Genomic DNA, 15,929 nt, shown 5'->3' on the forward strand with positions numbered 1-15,929 from the left:
GTCTCTCATCTGTCTCTCACCTGTCTTTCATCTGTCTCACCTGTCTCTCATCTGTCTCAATACAGCTGTCATGAATATGCGGAATAATTAAGTCTCTTAGAAGGCAGGTTCGTTATCATAAATTGAATCGAAGTTATAATATGTTGACGGGGAATAAGTTACAATTGCCTGACACACACACACACACACACACACACACACACACACACACACACACACACACACACACACACACACACACACACACACACACACACACACACACCTTCTACTGAAACTTGCTCTTACCCCACCCGGAGACAAAACACAAAAATCCACTCTTACATATCAATATCACAATATCACATCCTTCTAAGATACTTAGTTTCTGCACATATTAATCTTTGGACCAAAAAAATCCTAGTTTTGACAGCATTGCTGAATTAGGAATTATCTTCCCAAAACTAGAATACACTGAGTGCACAAAACATTAAGAACACCTGCTTTTTTCCATGACATAGACTGACCAAGTGAATCCAGGTGAAAGCTATGATCCCTTATTGATGTCACTTGTTAAATCCACTTCAATCAGTGTAGATGAAGGGGAGGAGACAGGTTAAAGAAGGATTTTTTATTTTTTTTTTTAAGCCTTGAGACATGGATTGTGTATGTGTGCCATTCAGAGGGTGAATGGGCAAGACAAAAGATTCAAGTGCCTTTGAACGGGGTATGATAGTAGGTGCCAGGCACACCGGTTTGTGTCAAGAACTGCAACGCTGCTGGGTTTTTCATGCTCAACAGTTTTCCATGTGTATAAAGAATGGTCCACCACCAAACGACATCCAGCCAACTATGGGAAGCATTCGAGTCAACATTGGCCAGCATCCCTGTGGAATGCTTTCAAAACTTTGTAGAGTCTATACCCTAACGAATTGAGGCTGTTCTGAGGGCAAAGGGTGGGGTGCAACTCAATATTAGGAAGGTTTTCTTAATGTTTTGTCCACTCAGCGTAAGTAGGGTATTTATTCCACTATTTGACCATAGATAAAGATCCACGTTTTTTTTTCAACATCCAGAACAGTAGGTGGCAATGTTAGACATTTCCATTTACGACGGCCAAGCGGATCACCACTGAAGGCAGAAAACTACAGCGACAACTTTCGTTCTAAACACAGCTACTTCCGTGTTTGTGCTGACGCGTCGTGAGTTTTTTCAACCCTCTTCGGCGCATACGTGTCAGTCTTCTTTCACAGTGGAACTAGAGACGGTCGGACACTTACGAACCATGGCACCCAAAGGTAGCAGCAAACAGCAATCCGAGGAAGACCTACTCCTCCAGGACTTCAGCCGAAACCTGTCTGCAAAGTCCACCGCGCTTTTCTACGGAAATGCGCTAATCGTGTCCGCAATTCCAATTTGTAAGTAGCAAGACCAGACCGTTAGCAGCTAATTGTAGCATAGATGCATTGCATTGAATGGAAATGCTACTACCGGTAGTTAGCTTTCTACCTAACATACGTGACGTGTAGATAGCTAAGTTAGCTAGTTATCCTGCTATGCCACAGCTGGTTAATATATGACCCAGTTAGCTATCTAGCTAGTATATGACATGTGAAGTTATCACGTTAGCTATTTAACTACATGCTAGCTGAGATTGATATTGTGGTTGTGTTCTAACTTGTTAAACGTTAGCTAACTAGCTAAGTTATCCCAGGTTTAATTAGCTAACAGTCACGTCATTGTAGGTAGTTAGCAAGTCTACTCTGGTGAAAGTGGCACTTGTATGTAATACTGTCATGAACAGAGTAGTTATTGCTCGTGTGAACTGTTGTGACCCTCCTTGTTTGTGGTCTCCCCTTGTTGTGGTTCAGGGCTGTTCTGGAGAATCTGGCACATGGACCTCGTCCAGTCAGCGGTCCTGTATGGAGTCATGACACTGGTCAGCACCTACTTGGTGGCCTTCGCCTATAAGAATGTCAAGTTTGTCCTCAAACACAAGTACGTTCATCATAGAAACATCAACACTCACTTAAAACGATTGCCTCCGCTTTCTGCAATGTTTGACGGTATGTTGAGTTTGGCATCAATCTGTGTCCAACTACTAAAGGTGTCTTGTCTGTCGACCACAGAGTTGCCCAGAAGCGAGAGGATGCCGTCTCCAAGGAGGTGACCAGGAAACTATCTGAGGCGGACAACCGCAAGATGTCTCGTAAAGAGAAGGATGAGAGGTCAGTGAGCCAGCCAGTCTGTGATTGGACATGTCAATCACTCCTCTGAGTGGGTTACTGTGTGATAAGGTACCTGATGAGCTCCAGCTAGCCTGGGTGCCAGTCTGTTTCTAGTCTCTTTAATATAGCCTGGGTGCCAGTCTGTTTCTAGTCTCTTTTAATATAGCCTGGGTGCCAGTCTGTTTCTAGTCTCTCTTTAATATAGCCTGGGTGCCAGTCTGTTTCTAGTCTCTCTTTAATATAGCCTGGGTGCCAGTCTGTTTCTAGTCTCTTATTAATATAGCCTGGGTGCCAGTCTGTTTCTAGTCTCTTTAATATAGCCTGGGTGCCAGTCTGTTTCTAGTCTCTTTAATATAGCCTGGGTACCAGTCTGTTTCTGATCTCTTTAATATAGCCTGGGTACCAGTCTGTTTCTAGTCTCTCCTTAATATAGCCTGGGTACCAGTCTGTTTCTAACCTCTTTGATATAGCCTGGGTACCAGTCTGTTTCTGGTCTCTTTAATATAGCCTGGGTACCAGTCTGTTTCTAGTCTCTTTAATATAGCCTGGGTTCCAGTCTGTTTCTGGTCTCTTTAATATAGCCTGGGTACCAGTCTGTTTCTGGTCTCTTTAATATAGCCTGGGTACCAGTCTGTTTCTGGTCTCTTTAATATAGCCTGGGTGCCAGTCTGTTTCTGGTCTCTTTAATATAGCCTGGGTGCCAGTCTGTTTCTAGTCTCTTTAATATAGCCTGGGTACCAGTCTGTTTCTGGTCTCTTTAATATAGCCTGGGTGCCAGTCTGTTTCTAGTCTCTTTAATATAGCCTGGGTACCAGTCTGTTTCTGATCTCTTTAATATAGCCTGGGTACCAGTCTGTTTCTAGTCTCTTTAATATAGCCTGGGTACCAGTCTGTTTCTAGTCTCTTTAATATAGCCTGGGTACCAGTCTGTTTCTAGTCTCTTTAATATAGCCTGGGTACCAGTCTGTTTCTAGTCTCTCTAATATAGCCTGGGTACCAGTCTGTTTCTGGTCTCTCTTTAATATAGCCTGGGTACCAGTCTGTTTCTAGTCTCTTATTAATATAGCCTGGGTACCAGTCTGTTTCTGGTCTCTCTTTAATATAGCCTGGGTACCAGTCTGTTTCTGGTCTCTTTAATATAGCCTGGGTACCAGTCTGTTTCTAGTCTCTCTTTAATATAGCCTGGGTGCCAGTCTGTTTCTAGTCTCTTTTTAATATAGCCTAGGTACCAGTCTGTTTCTAGTCTCTTTAATATAGCCTGGGTACCAGTCTGTTTCTAGTCTCTTTAATATAGCCTGGGTGCCAGTCTGTTTCTAGTCTCTTTTTAATATAGCCTGGGTGCCAGTCTGTTTCTAGTCTCTTATTAATATAGCCTCGGTACCAGTCTGTTTCTGGTCTCTTTAATATAGCCTGGGTACCAGTCTGTTTCTAGTCTCTTTAATATAGCCTGGGTACCAGTCTGTTTCTAGTCTCTTTAATATAGCCTGGGTACCAGTCTGTTTCTAGTCTCTTTAATATAGCCTGGGTACCAGTCTGTTTCTAGTCTCTTTAATATAGCCTGGGTACCAGCCTGTTTCTAGTCTCTTATTAATATAGCCTGGGTACCAGCCTGTTTCTAGTCTCTATTAATATAGCCTGGGTACCAGTCTGTTTCTAGTCTCTTATTAATATAGCCTCGGGTACCAGCCTGTTCCAGGTCTCTTTAATATAGCCTGGGTACCAGTCTGTTTCTGATCTCTTGCTAACTCCTTAGAGAATGTCCATGGTCTTGTGTGGTTCAGTTGGTAGAGCATGGCATTTCCAATGCCAGGGTTGTGGGTTCCATTCCCAGTAAAAATGAAAATGTATCCACTCACAACTGTAAGTCTCTCTGGATAAGAGCGTCTGCTAAATGACAAATGGTTTGACAATGGAGTAGGCTACCGAACAGCAGCCTTACCCATGAAACCCTATTCTCAAAGCACAAACTGATCTGGGGCCAGGCTACCGAACAGCAGCCTTACCCATTAAACCCTATTCTCAAAGCACAAACTGATCTGGGGCCAGGCTAGCGAACAGCAGCCTTACCCATGAAACCCTATTCTCAGATACATGCACAAATAGTTGATGAACCCTTTTCCTTCCCCATGTTAGGATCCTGTGGAAGAAGAACGAGGTAGCTGACTATGAGGCCACCACCTTCTCTATCTTCTATAACAACACTCTGTTCCTGGTCCTCGTCATCATCGCCTCCTTCTTCCTGCTGAAGAACTTCAACCCCACCGTGTATCCCTTTTAAGCACATTCAACATCCTCATCAATTTCACTAGAAAGGTGAAGTTCCAGTAGGAACTATGGGTGCTTTAGTAAAGCTGAAAATAGATGGATAATCCTTTACTAATAAGGATTGTTGAGGCTAGACTTACATCCTGGCATTTTCATTGTCCTGTTGTGCTATAGTACTCGAAGGAGAAGCTTTTTTTCATTATTCATTGGCTGTAGTCTGTGGCCTAGTCAATCACCAGTTCAAATCCAGATCCTGTATTGAATGGCCAGGTTGTCACAGCTGCATTCTATTTCTATTCTGTTTACGTTTCTGGATTGCTGTTTACCTCTGGCTGAATAATGTCTGAGAAATGGGGTTGAGTGGAGGAGATGCTGAAATCTGTGTGTGTGCTTGTAGGAGATTGTTAATGCTCACCCATGTACGATAAGTATGTAGCTAAGCCTGACAGGTTATTCCCTGTCCCTACTTGCCTGCCATTTCTTCCCAGTGTATCAACCTCAGAAATTATTTGTCCTTAACCCATTGTTCCCACAGTAACTACATCCTGTCCATCAGTGCCTCATCTGGCCTCATCGCCCTGCTGTCCACTGGATCCAAGTAAAGGAGGAAATAAATGACTGAGAAGAGGGAGGGGTGGCTGGGGTGAATGAATGTGAGGAGAATAAAATAATCACAATTTCAGCTGTGAGTTTTCATGAACTTCATGATGCAGGTCTGTCCTGAGTGGTCAGATCAATAACCATTTTGTATGTGATTTATTATTGTCAAGCAGCAAATATTCAGACAATTTATTTCCGTTTCCAAGAATGAAACACCCATAGAATTCATCATTGGCATTATACATTTATTAATGAAGTGTCATACTAATTGATATAGGGTATTTACAGAGGTTGCTGTTCTCATGACAGGATAGGAAATAACATGATTGATCTGGATAGAGAGACACTGATGTTTATGTGAGTAATATAGTTTGTAAATTCTCTTCTGATAACATTACGTACTGTAGAAAACACTTTTATAACGGTCTGGTAACTTTTAAATACTGTAGAAAACATAAAGTTCTGGTATCTTTTAACACAATAGTGTATATTGTCACTAGAACTGGGGCAGTTCATGTGACATTCCTGGCGGCCTAGTTCCATTTAATCCACTAGCTTCTTGCCCTTTATATGTTCAGAGATCACACCAACCTTTCAGAGCTAGCTGATAAGGGAATGGGACCAGACCATTACCACACACAGACAACTCAATCTCAAACCCACTCTTAGCTTTTACTCTGTGCGCTTGAGTAGATCTGAGCTATTATAACGTTGTCTATACCTATTCAATACTTTCATTAAATGGATGAGGGTGACGGGGTTAATTTGGGGCTGGGCACCTGTGTTCTGTTAGCAGGGCTCATGTCAAGGCACTCTGCAGGGTGGATCACTGCACACTGAAAGGCCTGGTCCCAATCTGATCACTGGTCACCTTCCTACTGTAGGTATAGGAGAGAGTCATCAGATTGATATCTAGCTAACATCTATCATTAACTATTGATCGCTGTTAGTGCTGGATTCAATCCCTATTGCTGAAGTATCGGGGAAGAGCAGTGTAAAAATGTAAAGGTAAATTCAGATTGCGCCGACATGCAGCGGTTACCGTGAATGCAGTCTCCATGAATGCAGTAACATTCCCTTTAAATTTAAATTGAGCTATAACACAGATCTTCTGCGATACGGATTGATTCCAGTCCTAAGTGTAAGCAAACCATCACATACAGCAACCATCTGTAAGCGAGAAGGCATGGACGTTATCATAAACTTAACACTAAATATTGATGATGGAGGAAGGCTCATAATAATGTCTGGAATAGAGTGAAATCAAACACATGGAGTTCAATACCATTCCAGCTAATTAAGGTTAAGTGCCTTGCTCAAGAGCACATTGTCAGATGTTTCACCTTGGGTGTTTGAACCAGCATCCTTTCGGTTACTGGCCCGATACTCTAACCACTAGGCTACTTGCTGCCCTAGCAAGGTGCCAGCCAGCTCCTATGGTAGGACTTAACCATCTGCCAAGCAAGCCGTTGTTCATTTCTCCCATAATGAGTTATTTATAAAATGTTAAATCCACCTAAATCCGTCTATTTTAAAGAAAATTAGCCTAAGCTAAATGTGTAAAACCCAGGAGCGGAGGAGGACTGGTATCAGGACCAAACAGCCATGTATGCATGGTGCTGCTGACACAATGAGAAACAGTGGAACACTATTTACACAATACTTATAGATTATTTATAGAATGCTTTATTTTAATCTGCAAGAAAGGTGGCTTGAGGTCTGTTTATGTTACAAGGTTTTCCCCATAATGTTTAATATATACACCCTTGAAAGACAAAACATTTAAACACTCAGAAGAAATGTATTTTCACATACTATTATAGAATAAATATATACCTTTGTAATTTCTCTAAATACTTCACCTAACTTTCGCATTATCACTGAAACAAGCAACACTAGCGGGTAACATTGGTCTGGTGGGAGGTCGTGTCACAGAGTTGCTTGTGCTATCCCTGATTCACATCAGCAATCAACGATGCAGGTTCAGTTCAGAGGCAGGAGTATCCTCTATGGCTGCAAACACACAGTATACAGTACAGCACAGGAGACCACCTGCCCACTCAGGTGTCACTGGGAGTCTCAGTTGCCTTTCCTTGACTCCTCGCATCCTCTCTCCTCGCCTCCTTCTCAAAACCAATTGGATGAGAAAGTCAGAGTTTGCTCCCCTAAGACCTTCCCCTCCAATGGATTTTGAGAAGGAGGTGAGGAGAGAGGACGTCAAGGGGAAAATCTCAATTGCATACTCTTCGCCTCCTCTTCTCAAAACCCATTGGATGAGAAACCCAGAGGTCCCGCCCCTCTGATCTTCTCCACCAATGGGTTTTGAGAAAGAGGCGAGGAGAGAGGACGCAAGGAGTGAGCGATTGAGATTCTCCATATCTCTCTCGCTGAGAATCTATTAAAGATATTCCATAGCAGTTCCTCATACGACCAGAGGGGGACGACAACATGCACAGTCTACCCCTCGCATACAGACCAAACCCCTGTCACTGAAACTCAATGTCCCAGGGTGCTCTGCTTTGCAAGGTCAAACAAGTGTCAAATACAGTAGACTGGCTGGAGAGAGGAGTTTGTTTTCAAAATGCATTGTAGAAGAAGCTTACGGTATATTCTAAGTATTAACCCTCTTCTGTGTTGTTTTGTATAATGTGCTTATGAAGAGAAAGTCCAGGCACACCAGAGAGGGGAAGCATGCATCTACATGGTTAATAAACTCAGGAGTCAGAATATCTACTGTTAGAGTAAGCTGAGCTGAAAGCTGGTCTAGGCAGAGGGTGAGCCTGGTTAGGCTGAACTAAGCTTGGTTACACTGGGCTAAGCAGGCTGGGGCTGAGCTGAGCAGGCCTGAACTGGGCTGGATTAGACTGAGCTGAAACCCCATGGAGGCTGAACCCAGGTGGTTGGTGGAACCGGATCCACAGAGGTTGTACAGCAGTGGTTCTGCTTCCTCCTGGGTGTCTAGGAGCGATACTCCTTCTTACTGTACGGCTTGTTCCCCAGTATGTGATCGATGTCCGACACCACATGAGACGTCATTTTTGGAAGGAACTGTGGAAAATAGCAGAACGTGTGTGAGTGTACGTGTGTGAGTACACGTGTTTTCCAATATTATCAGGACCATAATATCCTGACAAAGTAGGAAAACAAGACATTGTTTGAAAAGTCAGGACTTTTTCCATGTCCTGAATTAGTTAAAATTAGAAACATTTGTTATAGATCTTTCATTCTCATTGAAAACAAATCTAAGAAGCGGTAGATCTGTTCTATGTCTGATATTTCTGTGCTTCCCGTTCTTAAGTTTTATTTTTGCGATTTTTACTTTCCGGTTTTGTACACCAGCTTCAAACAGCTGAAAATACAATAAAATATTTCACAGCAGTTTTGATGGTACAATGATTCTCTACGCTATGAGTGCTTCTTTGTCACATAAACTGAAATTAGGCAAACTATTATAATTTTAGCAACCAGGAAATGGCAGAGAGATTCCTGCATATTGCACCTTTAAGGGTTAGGTTTAGGGTTAAAGGAAAATTTCACCACTGCTCGATTTCACTATATATATATATTTCCATAAAATGTTATCAACATAACATATGTGTCATAAAAATGCATATAGGAGCGTTTACGCATCTCACCGGTTGAAACGGGCCAGCTACATTGCCTGGTTGTAAGGAAACCACAATATCCAGAATTCATAGTGATTTCAGGACATGGAGGACCACACCATGGAGGTGTGAGAATTATCAAAATGTCTGTAGCCAGCACTTTCAGCCTGAGGACTTTTGAAACGGAACTGAAGTTTCAACTGATGGGTTTGTCATGTCGTCGAACATTGAAAAGGGATGCTACTCTATCAATTTTGCCCTTCACTTCAAAGAGGGAGCTATCCGATCAGTCAACATCAACGCAGCAGAAAATAAGTCAAGCTGAGGTAACGTAGCTAACGTTACCTCAGCTAACTAGCTACAGTTGAAGTCGGAAGTTTACGTACACCTTAGCCAAATACATTTAAGCTCAGTTTTTCACAATTCCTGACGTTTAATCCAAGTAAAAATTCCCTGTCTTAGGTCAGTTAGGATCACCACTTTATTTTAAGAATGTGAAATGTCAGAATAATAGTAGAGAGAATTCTTTATTTCAGATTTTATTTCCTCCATCACATTCTCAGTGGGTCAGAAGTTTACATACACTCAATTAGTATTTAGTAGCATTGCCTTTAAATTGTTTAACATGGGTCAAACATTTCGGGTAGCCTTCCACAAGCTTCTCATAATAAGTTGGGTGAATTTTGGCCCATTCCTCCTGACAGAGCTGGTGTAACAGAGTCAGGTTTGTAGACCTCCTTGCTCTCACATGCTTTTTCAGTTCTGCCCCCACATTTTCTATAGGATTGAGGTCAGGGCTTTGTGATACCTCTAATACCCTGACTTTGTTGACCTTAAGCCATTTTGCCACAACTTTGGAAGTATGCTTGGGTCATTGTCCATTTGGAAGACCCACTTGCGACCAAGCTTTAACTTCCTGACTGATGTCTTGAGATGTTGCTTCAATATATCCATATCATTTTCCTACCTCACGTTGACATCTATTTTGTGAAGTGCACCAGTCCCTCCTTCAGCAAAGCACCCCCACAACATGATGCTGCCACCACATGCTTAACAGTTGGGATGGTGTTCTTTGGCTTGCAAGCCTCCCCCTTTTTCCTCCAAACATAACGACGGTCATTATGCAAAAAGTAGATGTTCTAACCGACTTGCCAAAACTATAGTTTGTTAACAAGAAATTTGTGGAGTGGTTGAAAAATGAGTTTTAATGACTCGAACCTAAGTGTATGTAAACTTCCGACTTCAACTGTAATTTGCTAGCAAACTACATTTGTTAATATAACCAAAATATAGCTAGCTAGCTAGCTTTCATAATACGCTGGCTAGACATTCCAAAGCATATCAATGTAAATTGGCAGCTGCTATCTGGCAATGTGATTAGTAACTTACGAAGCTAACGTTAGCTTCGTTAGGTTAATTAAGGTTACGTTAGCTAACCATTATCTAGCTAGCTAACCAACTACTGCAGAGTCCAACGTGATTGTGTTCTACTTAGAGTCTGATCCCATCAACATCAAGTCACCTTCTAACATCTTACTAAAATCTACTAAATATTTCCATGAATCCATGATACTATAATGGTAGGCTTGACTACCAACAACGACGAGACGGCCTACAGGGAGGAGGTGAAGGCCCTCGGAGTGTGGTGTCAGGAAAATAACCTCACACTTAATGTCAACAAAACAAAGGAGATGATCGTGGACTTCAGGAAACAGCAGAGGGAGCAGCCCCCTATCCACATCGACGGGACAGTAGTGGAGAGGGTGGAGAGTTTTAAGTTCCTCGGCATACACATCACGGACAAACTGAAATGGTCCACCCACACAGACAGCGTGGTGAAGAAGGCGCTGCAGCGCCTCTTCAACCTCATGAGGCTGAAGAAATTTGGCTTGTCACGAAAAACACTCACAAACTCTTACAGATGCACAATTGAGAGCATCCTGTCGTGCTGTATTACCGCCTGGTACGGCAACTGCTCTGCCCACAACCGTAAAGCTCTCCAGTGGGTAGTGAGGTCTGCACAACGCCTCACCGGGGGCAAACTACCTGCCCTCCATGACACCTACAACACCTGATGTCACAGGAAGGCCAAAAAGATCATCAAGGACAGCAACCACCCGAGCCACTGCCTGTTCACCCCGCTAACATCCAGAAGGCGAGGTCAGTACAGATGCATCAAAGCTGGAACCGAGAGACTGAAAAACAGCTTCTATCTCAAGGCCATCAGACTGTTAAACAGCCATCACTAACAGAGAGGCTGCTGCCAACATACTGATTCAACATCAGCCAGTTTAATAATGGGAAAATGTATGTAATAAATGTATCACTAGCCACTTTAAACAACGCCACTTTATATAATGTTTACATACCCTACATTACTCATCTCATATGTATATACTGTACTCTATACCATCTACGGCATCTTGCCTATGCCGTTCAGGCATCACTCATTCATATATTTATTTGTACATATTCTTATTCATTCCTTTACACTTGTGTGTATAAGGTAGTTGTTGTGAAATTGTTAGGTTAGATTACTTGTTAGATATTACTGCATGGTCGGAACTAGAAGCACAAGCATTTCGCTACACTCACATTAACATCTGCTAACCATGTGTATGTGACAAATAAAAATTTGATTTGATAAGCATATATATATATATATATATATACTGGAGCTAGCCATAACCGTGGTCCATGTTGTTTACAAGTAGGCTACAACTTCTACTGTAGTTTTCTATTAAGGAGGTTTAATTGATCATTCAATGCTTGAAGTGTAAATTGGAGGAAAGGAGGTATTAGTGAGGAGGGGATGGTGTGGGTGGTGTCTGTTGGGGGTGGCTATTGTGAGGAGGGGTGGTGTCTGTTGGGGGTGGGTATTGTGAGGAGGGGATGGTGTGGGTGGTGTCTGTTGGGGGAGGGTATTGTGAGGAGGGGATGGTGTGGGTGGTGTCTGTTGGGGGAGGGTATTGTGAGGAGGGGATGGTGTCTGCTGGGGGTGGCTATTGTGAGGAGGGGGTGGTGTCTGTTGGGGGTGGGTATTGTGAGGAGGGGATGGTGTGGGTGGTGTCTGTTGGGGTGGGTATTGTGAGGAGGGGATGGTGTGGGTGGGTGACTGGTGTCTGTTGGGGGAGGGTATTGTGAGGAGGGGATGGTGTGGGTGGGTGACTGGTGTCTGTTGGGGGAGGGTATTGTGAGGAGGGGATGGTGTGGGTGGTGTCTGTTGGGGCGGGTATTGTGAGGAGGGGATGGTGTGGGTGGGTGACTGGTGTCTGTTGGGGGAGGGTATTGTGAGGAGGGGATGGTGTGGGTGGGTGACTGGTGTCTGTTGGGGGAGGGTATTGTGAGGAGGGGATGGTGTCTCCTGACCCCTCCTGTCTCAGCCTCCAGTATTTATGCTGCAGTAGTTTATGTGTCGGGGGGCTAGGGTCAGTCTGTTACATCTGGAGTATTTCTCTTGTCTTATCCGGTGTCCTGTGTGAATTTAAATATGCTCTCTCTAATTCTCTCTTTCTGTCTTTCTCTCGGAGGACCTGAGCCCTAGGACCATGCCTCAGGACTACCTGGTATGATGACTCCTTGCTGTCCCCAGTCCACCTGGCCGTGCTGCTGCTCCAGTTTCAACTGTTCTGCCTGCGGCTATGGAACCCTGACCTGTTCACCGGACGTGCTTGTTGCACCCTCGACAACTACTATGATTATTATTATTTGACCATGCTGGTCATTTATGAACATTTTAACATTTTAACATCTTGACCATGTTCTGTTATAATATCCACCCTGCACAGCCAGAAGAGGACTGGCCACCCCTCATAGCCTGGTTCCTCTCTAGGTTTCTTCCTAGGTTTTTGGCCTTTCTAGGGAGTTTTTCCTAGGGAGTTTTTCCTAGCCACCGTGCTTCTTTCACATGCTTTGCTTGCTGTTTGGGGTTTTAGGCTGGGTTTCTGTACAGCACTTTGAGATATCAGCTGATGTACGAAGGGCTATATAAAAATAAATTTGATTGATTGATTGATTGATGGTGTGGGTGGTGTCTGTTGGGGGAGGGTATTGTGAGGAGGGGATGGTGTGGGTGGTGTCTGTTGGGGGAGGGTATTGTGAGGAGGGGATGGTGTGGGTGGTGTCTGTTGGGGGAGGGTATTGTGAGGAGGGGATGGTGTGGGTGGTGTCTGTTGGGGGAGGGTATTGTGAGTGAGGGGATGGTGTGGGTGGTGTCTGTTGGGGGTGGGTATTGTGAGGAGGGGATGGTGTGGGTGGTGTCTGTTGGGGGAGGGTATTGTGTGTGAAGGTTAGTATGCATGATTGGATGGAAGCTTTCAGCCTGTAGGCCCATTGGATGGAAGCTTTCAGCCTGTAGGCCCATTGGATGGAAGCTTTCAGCCTGTAGGCCCATTGGATGGAAGCTTTCAGCCTGTAGGCCCATTGGATGGAAGCTTTCAGCCTGTAGGCCCATTGGATGGAAGCTTTCAGCCTGTAGGCCCATTGGATGGAAGCTTTCAGCCTGTAGGCCCATTGGATGGAAGCTTTCAGCCTGTACACCCATTGGATGCAAGCTTTCAGCCTGCACACCCATTGGATGGAAGCTTTCAGCCTGTAGGCCCATTGGATGGAAGCTTTCAGCCTGTAGGCCCATTGGATGGAAGCTTTCAGCCTGTACACCCATTTGGATGGAAGCTTTCAGCCTGTACACCCATTGGATGGAAGCTTTCAGCCTGTACACCCATTGGATGGAAGCTTTCAGCCTGTACACCCATTGGATGAAAGCTTTCAGCCTGTACACCCATTAGATGAAAGCTTTCAGCCTGTACACCCATTGGATGAAAGCTTTCAGCCTGTATTAAGCTGAAGCTCAACATCCTCTGACTTTGAAAGCAGCCAGGACAGCCAAAGGTATTTATAAAAGCACAATACCCTCTTGAGAAAACAAAAATCACCAAAACATATATACTGTCTACAAGACAAGTGCTCCTCAAACTTTTCACACCCTTGCAGTCAGTTCTTTGTTATGGGGGACAGAGGCTGTTAGTATACTCTTCTAGCCTATTCACTGTTGTTAGCAGTGCTCGTCTACTCAACAGCATAACTGTAGGTGCTCATATATAGCAATACCCGACTAAACTGTCTACAAGTCAAGCACACCCTCAAACTTTTCACATCTTTGCTAACAGCCCATCTCAATGGCCTGTTATTGGCTCTGAGTGTAGCAAAACACATACCAGTCTACTGTACCCTTTTGTTTACAGATGGACATGGTTTATTGTATGCTTACACATCCTCATGATCAGTCATCATGTCTTTCCAGGAAGACTTAAGAGTACAAACAAATCTTCTGGGCTGTATGTTCCTATCTAAAATAACATCAACAAATGTTTTGTCATCTTCTTGGAAAGAGGAATCATCAGAAGCATCCATGGTAGCTAATTATTTAGCAGTCTCGGATAGACAGTGAATGGTAACAGAGCTCCTGTGAACTTGTAAACTAGTCCCGCCAGCGTTTTGAAAAGCCTGCCTTCGAGGGTGGGAACATTTACATTTACATTTAAGTCATTTAGCAGACGCTCTTATCCAGAGCGACTTACAAATTGGTGCATTCACCTTATAATATCCAGTGGAACAACCACTTTACAATAGTGCATCTAAATCTTTTAAGGGGGGGGTTAGAAGGATTACTTTATCCTATCCTAGGTATTCCTTAAAGAGGTGGGGTTTCAGGTGTCTCCGGAAGGTGGTGATTGACTCCGCTGTCCTGGCGTCGTGAGGGAGCTTGTTCCACCATTGGGGTGCCAGAGCAGCGAACAGTTTTGACTGGGCTGAGCGGGAACTGTGCTTCCTCAGAGGTAGGGAGGCGAGCAGGCCAGAGGTGGATGAACGGAGTGCCCTTGTTTGGGTGTAGGGCCTGATCAGAGCCGGAACAAGGAAGTATGGCTCCCATCAGGCTATAGTCTTTACAAAGCCAGGGAAAATGAGTCAACCTAGATATCCTGCAATGTCGTGGCAGACAGAAACATTGAGACAAGCCCAGTGGCTCTATTGAGCAAGGACAATCATATCAACTCGTGCAATCAGCGAAACACAAAGGCCACAATAATTGCTACAAAACATGCCCCCGTTCATTTTTACATTAGACAACAGGCTCAATCAACAAATGATGTCATTGGTTGAACTCCCGATGTGAAAATTAATTATTTCTGAAACACCCTAACCTTATAATGGAAAAACAGTGTCTAGCGGTGAAGTTTCCCTTTAAGATTAGGGTTAGGTTTAAGGTTAGGTTTAGGAGTTAGGGTTAGATTTAAAGTCAGGGTTAGATTTAAGGTTAGAGGTAGATTTAAGGTTAGGGTTAGATTTAAGGTTAGGGTTAGATTTAAGGGTAGGGTTAGATTTAAGTTTAGGGTTAGATTTAAGGTTAAGGTTAGATTTAAGGTCAGGGTTAGATTTACGGTTAGGTTTTGGGCTAGGTTAAGGTTTGATTTAAGGTCAGAGTTATATTTAAGGTTAGGGTTAGATTTAAGGTTAGGGTTAGATTTAAGGTCAGGCTTAGATTTAAGGTCAGGGTTAGATTTAAGGTTAGGGTTAGATTTAAGGTCAGGGTTAGATTTAAGGTCAGGCTTAGATTTAAGGTCAGGGTTAGATTTAAGGTTAGGGTTAGATTTAAGGTTAGATTTAAGTTTGGGTTAGATTTAAGGTATTTTACGCTGCTGCTACTCTCTGTTTATTATCTTTGCATAGTCACTATAACTCTACCTACATGTACATATTACCTCAGTTACCTCACTAACCGATGCCCCCACACATTGACTCTGTACCGGTACCCCGTGTATATAGCCTCGCTATTGTTATTTTACTGCTGCTCTTTAATTATATATATTTTCATAAAACTGCATTGTTTGTTAAGGGCTTGTAAGTAAGCATTTCACTGTAATGTCTACACCTGTTGTATTCGGCGCATGTGACAAATAAAATGTTCATTTGATTTTAAGGTTAGCTTTAGGAGTTAGGTTTAGAGTTAGGTTAAGGTTTGGGTTAGGTTTAGAGTTTAGGTTAAGGTTTGGGTTAGGTTTAGGGTTAGGTTAAGGTTTGGGTTAGGTTTAGGGTTAAGGTAAATCGGAATTTGAATGGGAATTCATTTTCACTCCCCAAAAATGCGTGTGCGTGTGTGTGTGTGTTTACCATAGGAGCCTGCTGAGGGGAGAACGGCTCATAATAATGTCCAGAACGGAGCAAATAGAATGGCAGCAAACACCTGGAAACC

General features: G+C 43.4%; 2 protein-coding genes across 2 annotated transcripts in view; one reads left to right on the forward strand and one right to left on the reverse strand.

Annotated features, from left to right (window-relative positions):
* Positions 1-1,089: 1,089 nt before the first annotated feature.
* On the forward strand, positions 1,090-5,154 carry LOC106581450 (translocon-associated protein subunit gamma). Its single transcript, XM_014163515.2, has 5 exons — positions 1,090-1,397; positions 1,851-1,977; positions 2,109-2,207; positions 4,341-4,472; positions 5,008-5,154. Exons 1-5 carry the CDS (start codon positions 1,265-1,267, stop codon positions 5,072-5,074), a joined length of 558 nt encoding a protein of 185 aa, XP_014018990.1. The 5' UTR covers positions 1,090-1,264; the 3' UTR covers positions 5,075-5,154.
* Positions 5,155-6,735: 1,581 nt separating this feature from the next.
* LOC106581449 (voltage-gated potassium channel subunit beta-1) overlaps positions 6,736-15,929 on the reverse strand; it is a 176,482-nt gene continuing 167,288 nt past the window's right edge. Inside the window, exon 14 of the mRNA XM_045704032.1 lies at positions 6,736-8,120. Coding sequence (XP_045559988.1) covers positions 8,031-8,120 — 90 coding nt within the window. The 3' untranslated portion in view covers positions 6,736-8,030. The remainder of the gene's footprint in view (positions 8,121-15,929) is intronic.

The sequence above is a fragment of the Salmo salar genome, chromosome ssa20 (genome assembly GCF_905237065.1).
Source record: "Salmo salar chromosome ssa20, Ssal_v3.1, whole genome shotgun sequence".
NCBI classification, from domain to species: Eukaryota; Metazoa; Chordata; class Actinopteri; order Salmoniformes; family Salmonidae; genus Salmo; species Salmo salar.

Coding starts and splice junctions, on each gene's coding strand:
- LOC106581450 (XM_014163515.2), top strand. CDS start 1,265: ATGGCACCCAAAGGTAGCAGCAAACAGCAATCCGAGGAAGACCTACTC. Junction 1,398..1,850: donor CGTGTCCGCAATTCCAATTT/GTAAGTAGCAAG, acceptor GTTGTGGTTCAG/GGCTGTTCTGGAGAATCTGG. Junction 2,208..4,340: donor CGTAAAGAGAAGGATGAGAG/GTCAGTGAGCCA, acceptor TCCCCATGTTAG/GATCCTGTGGAAGAAGAACG.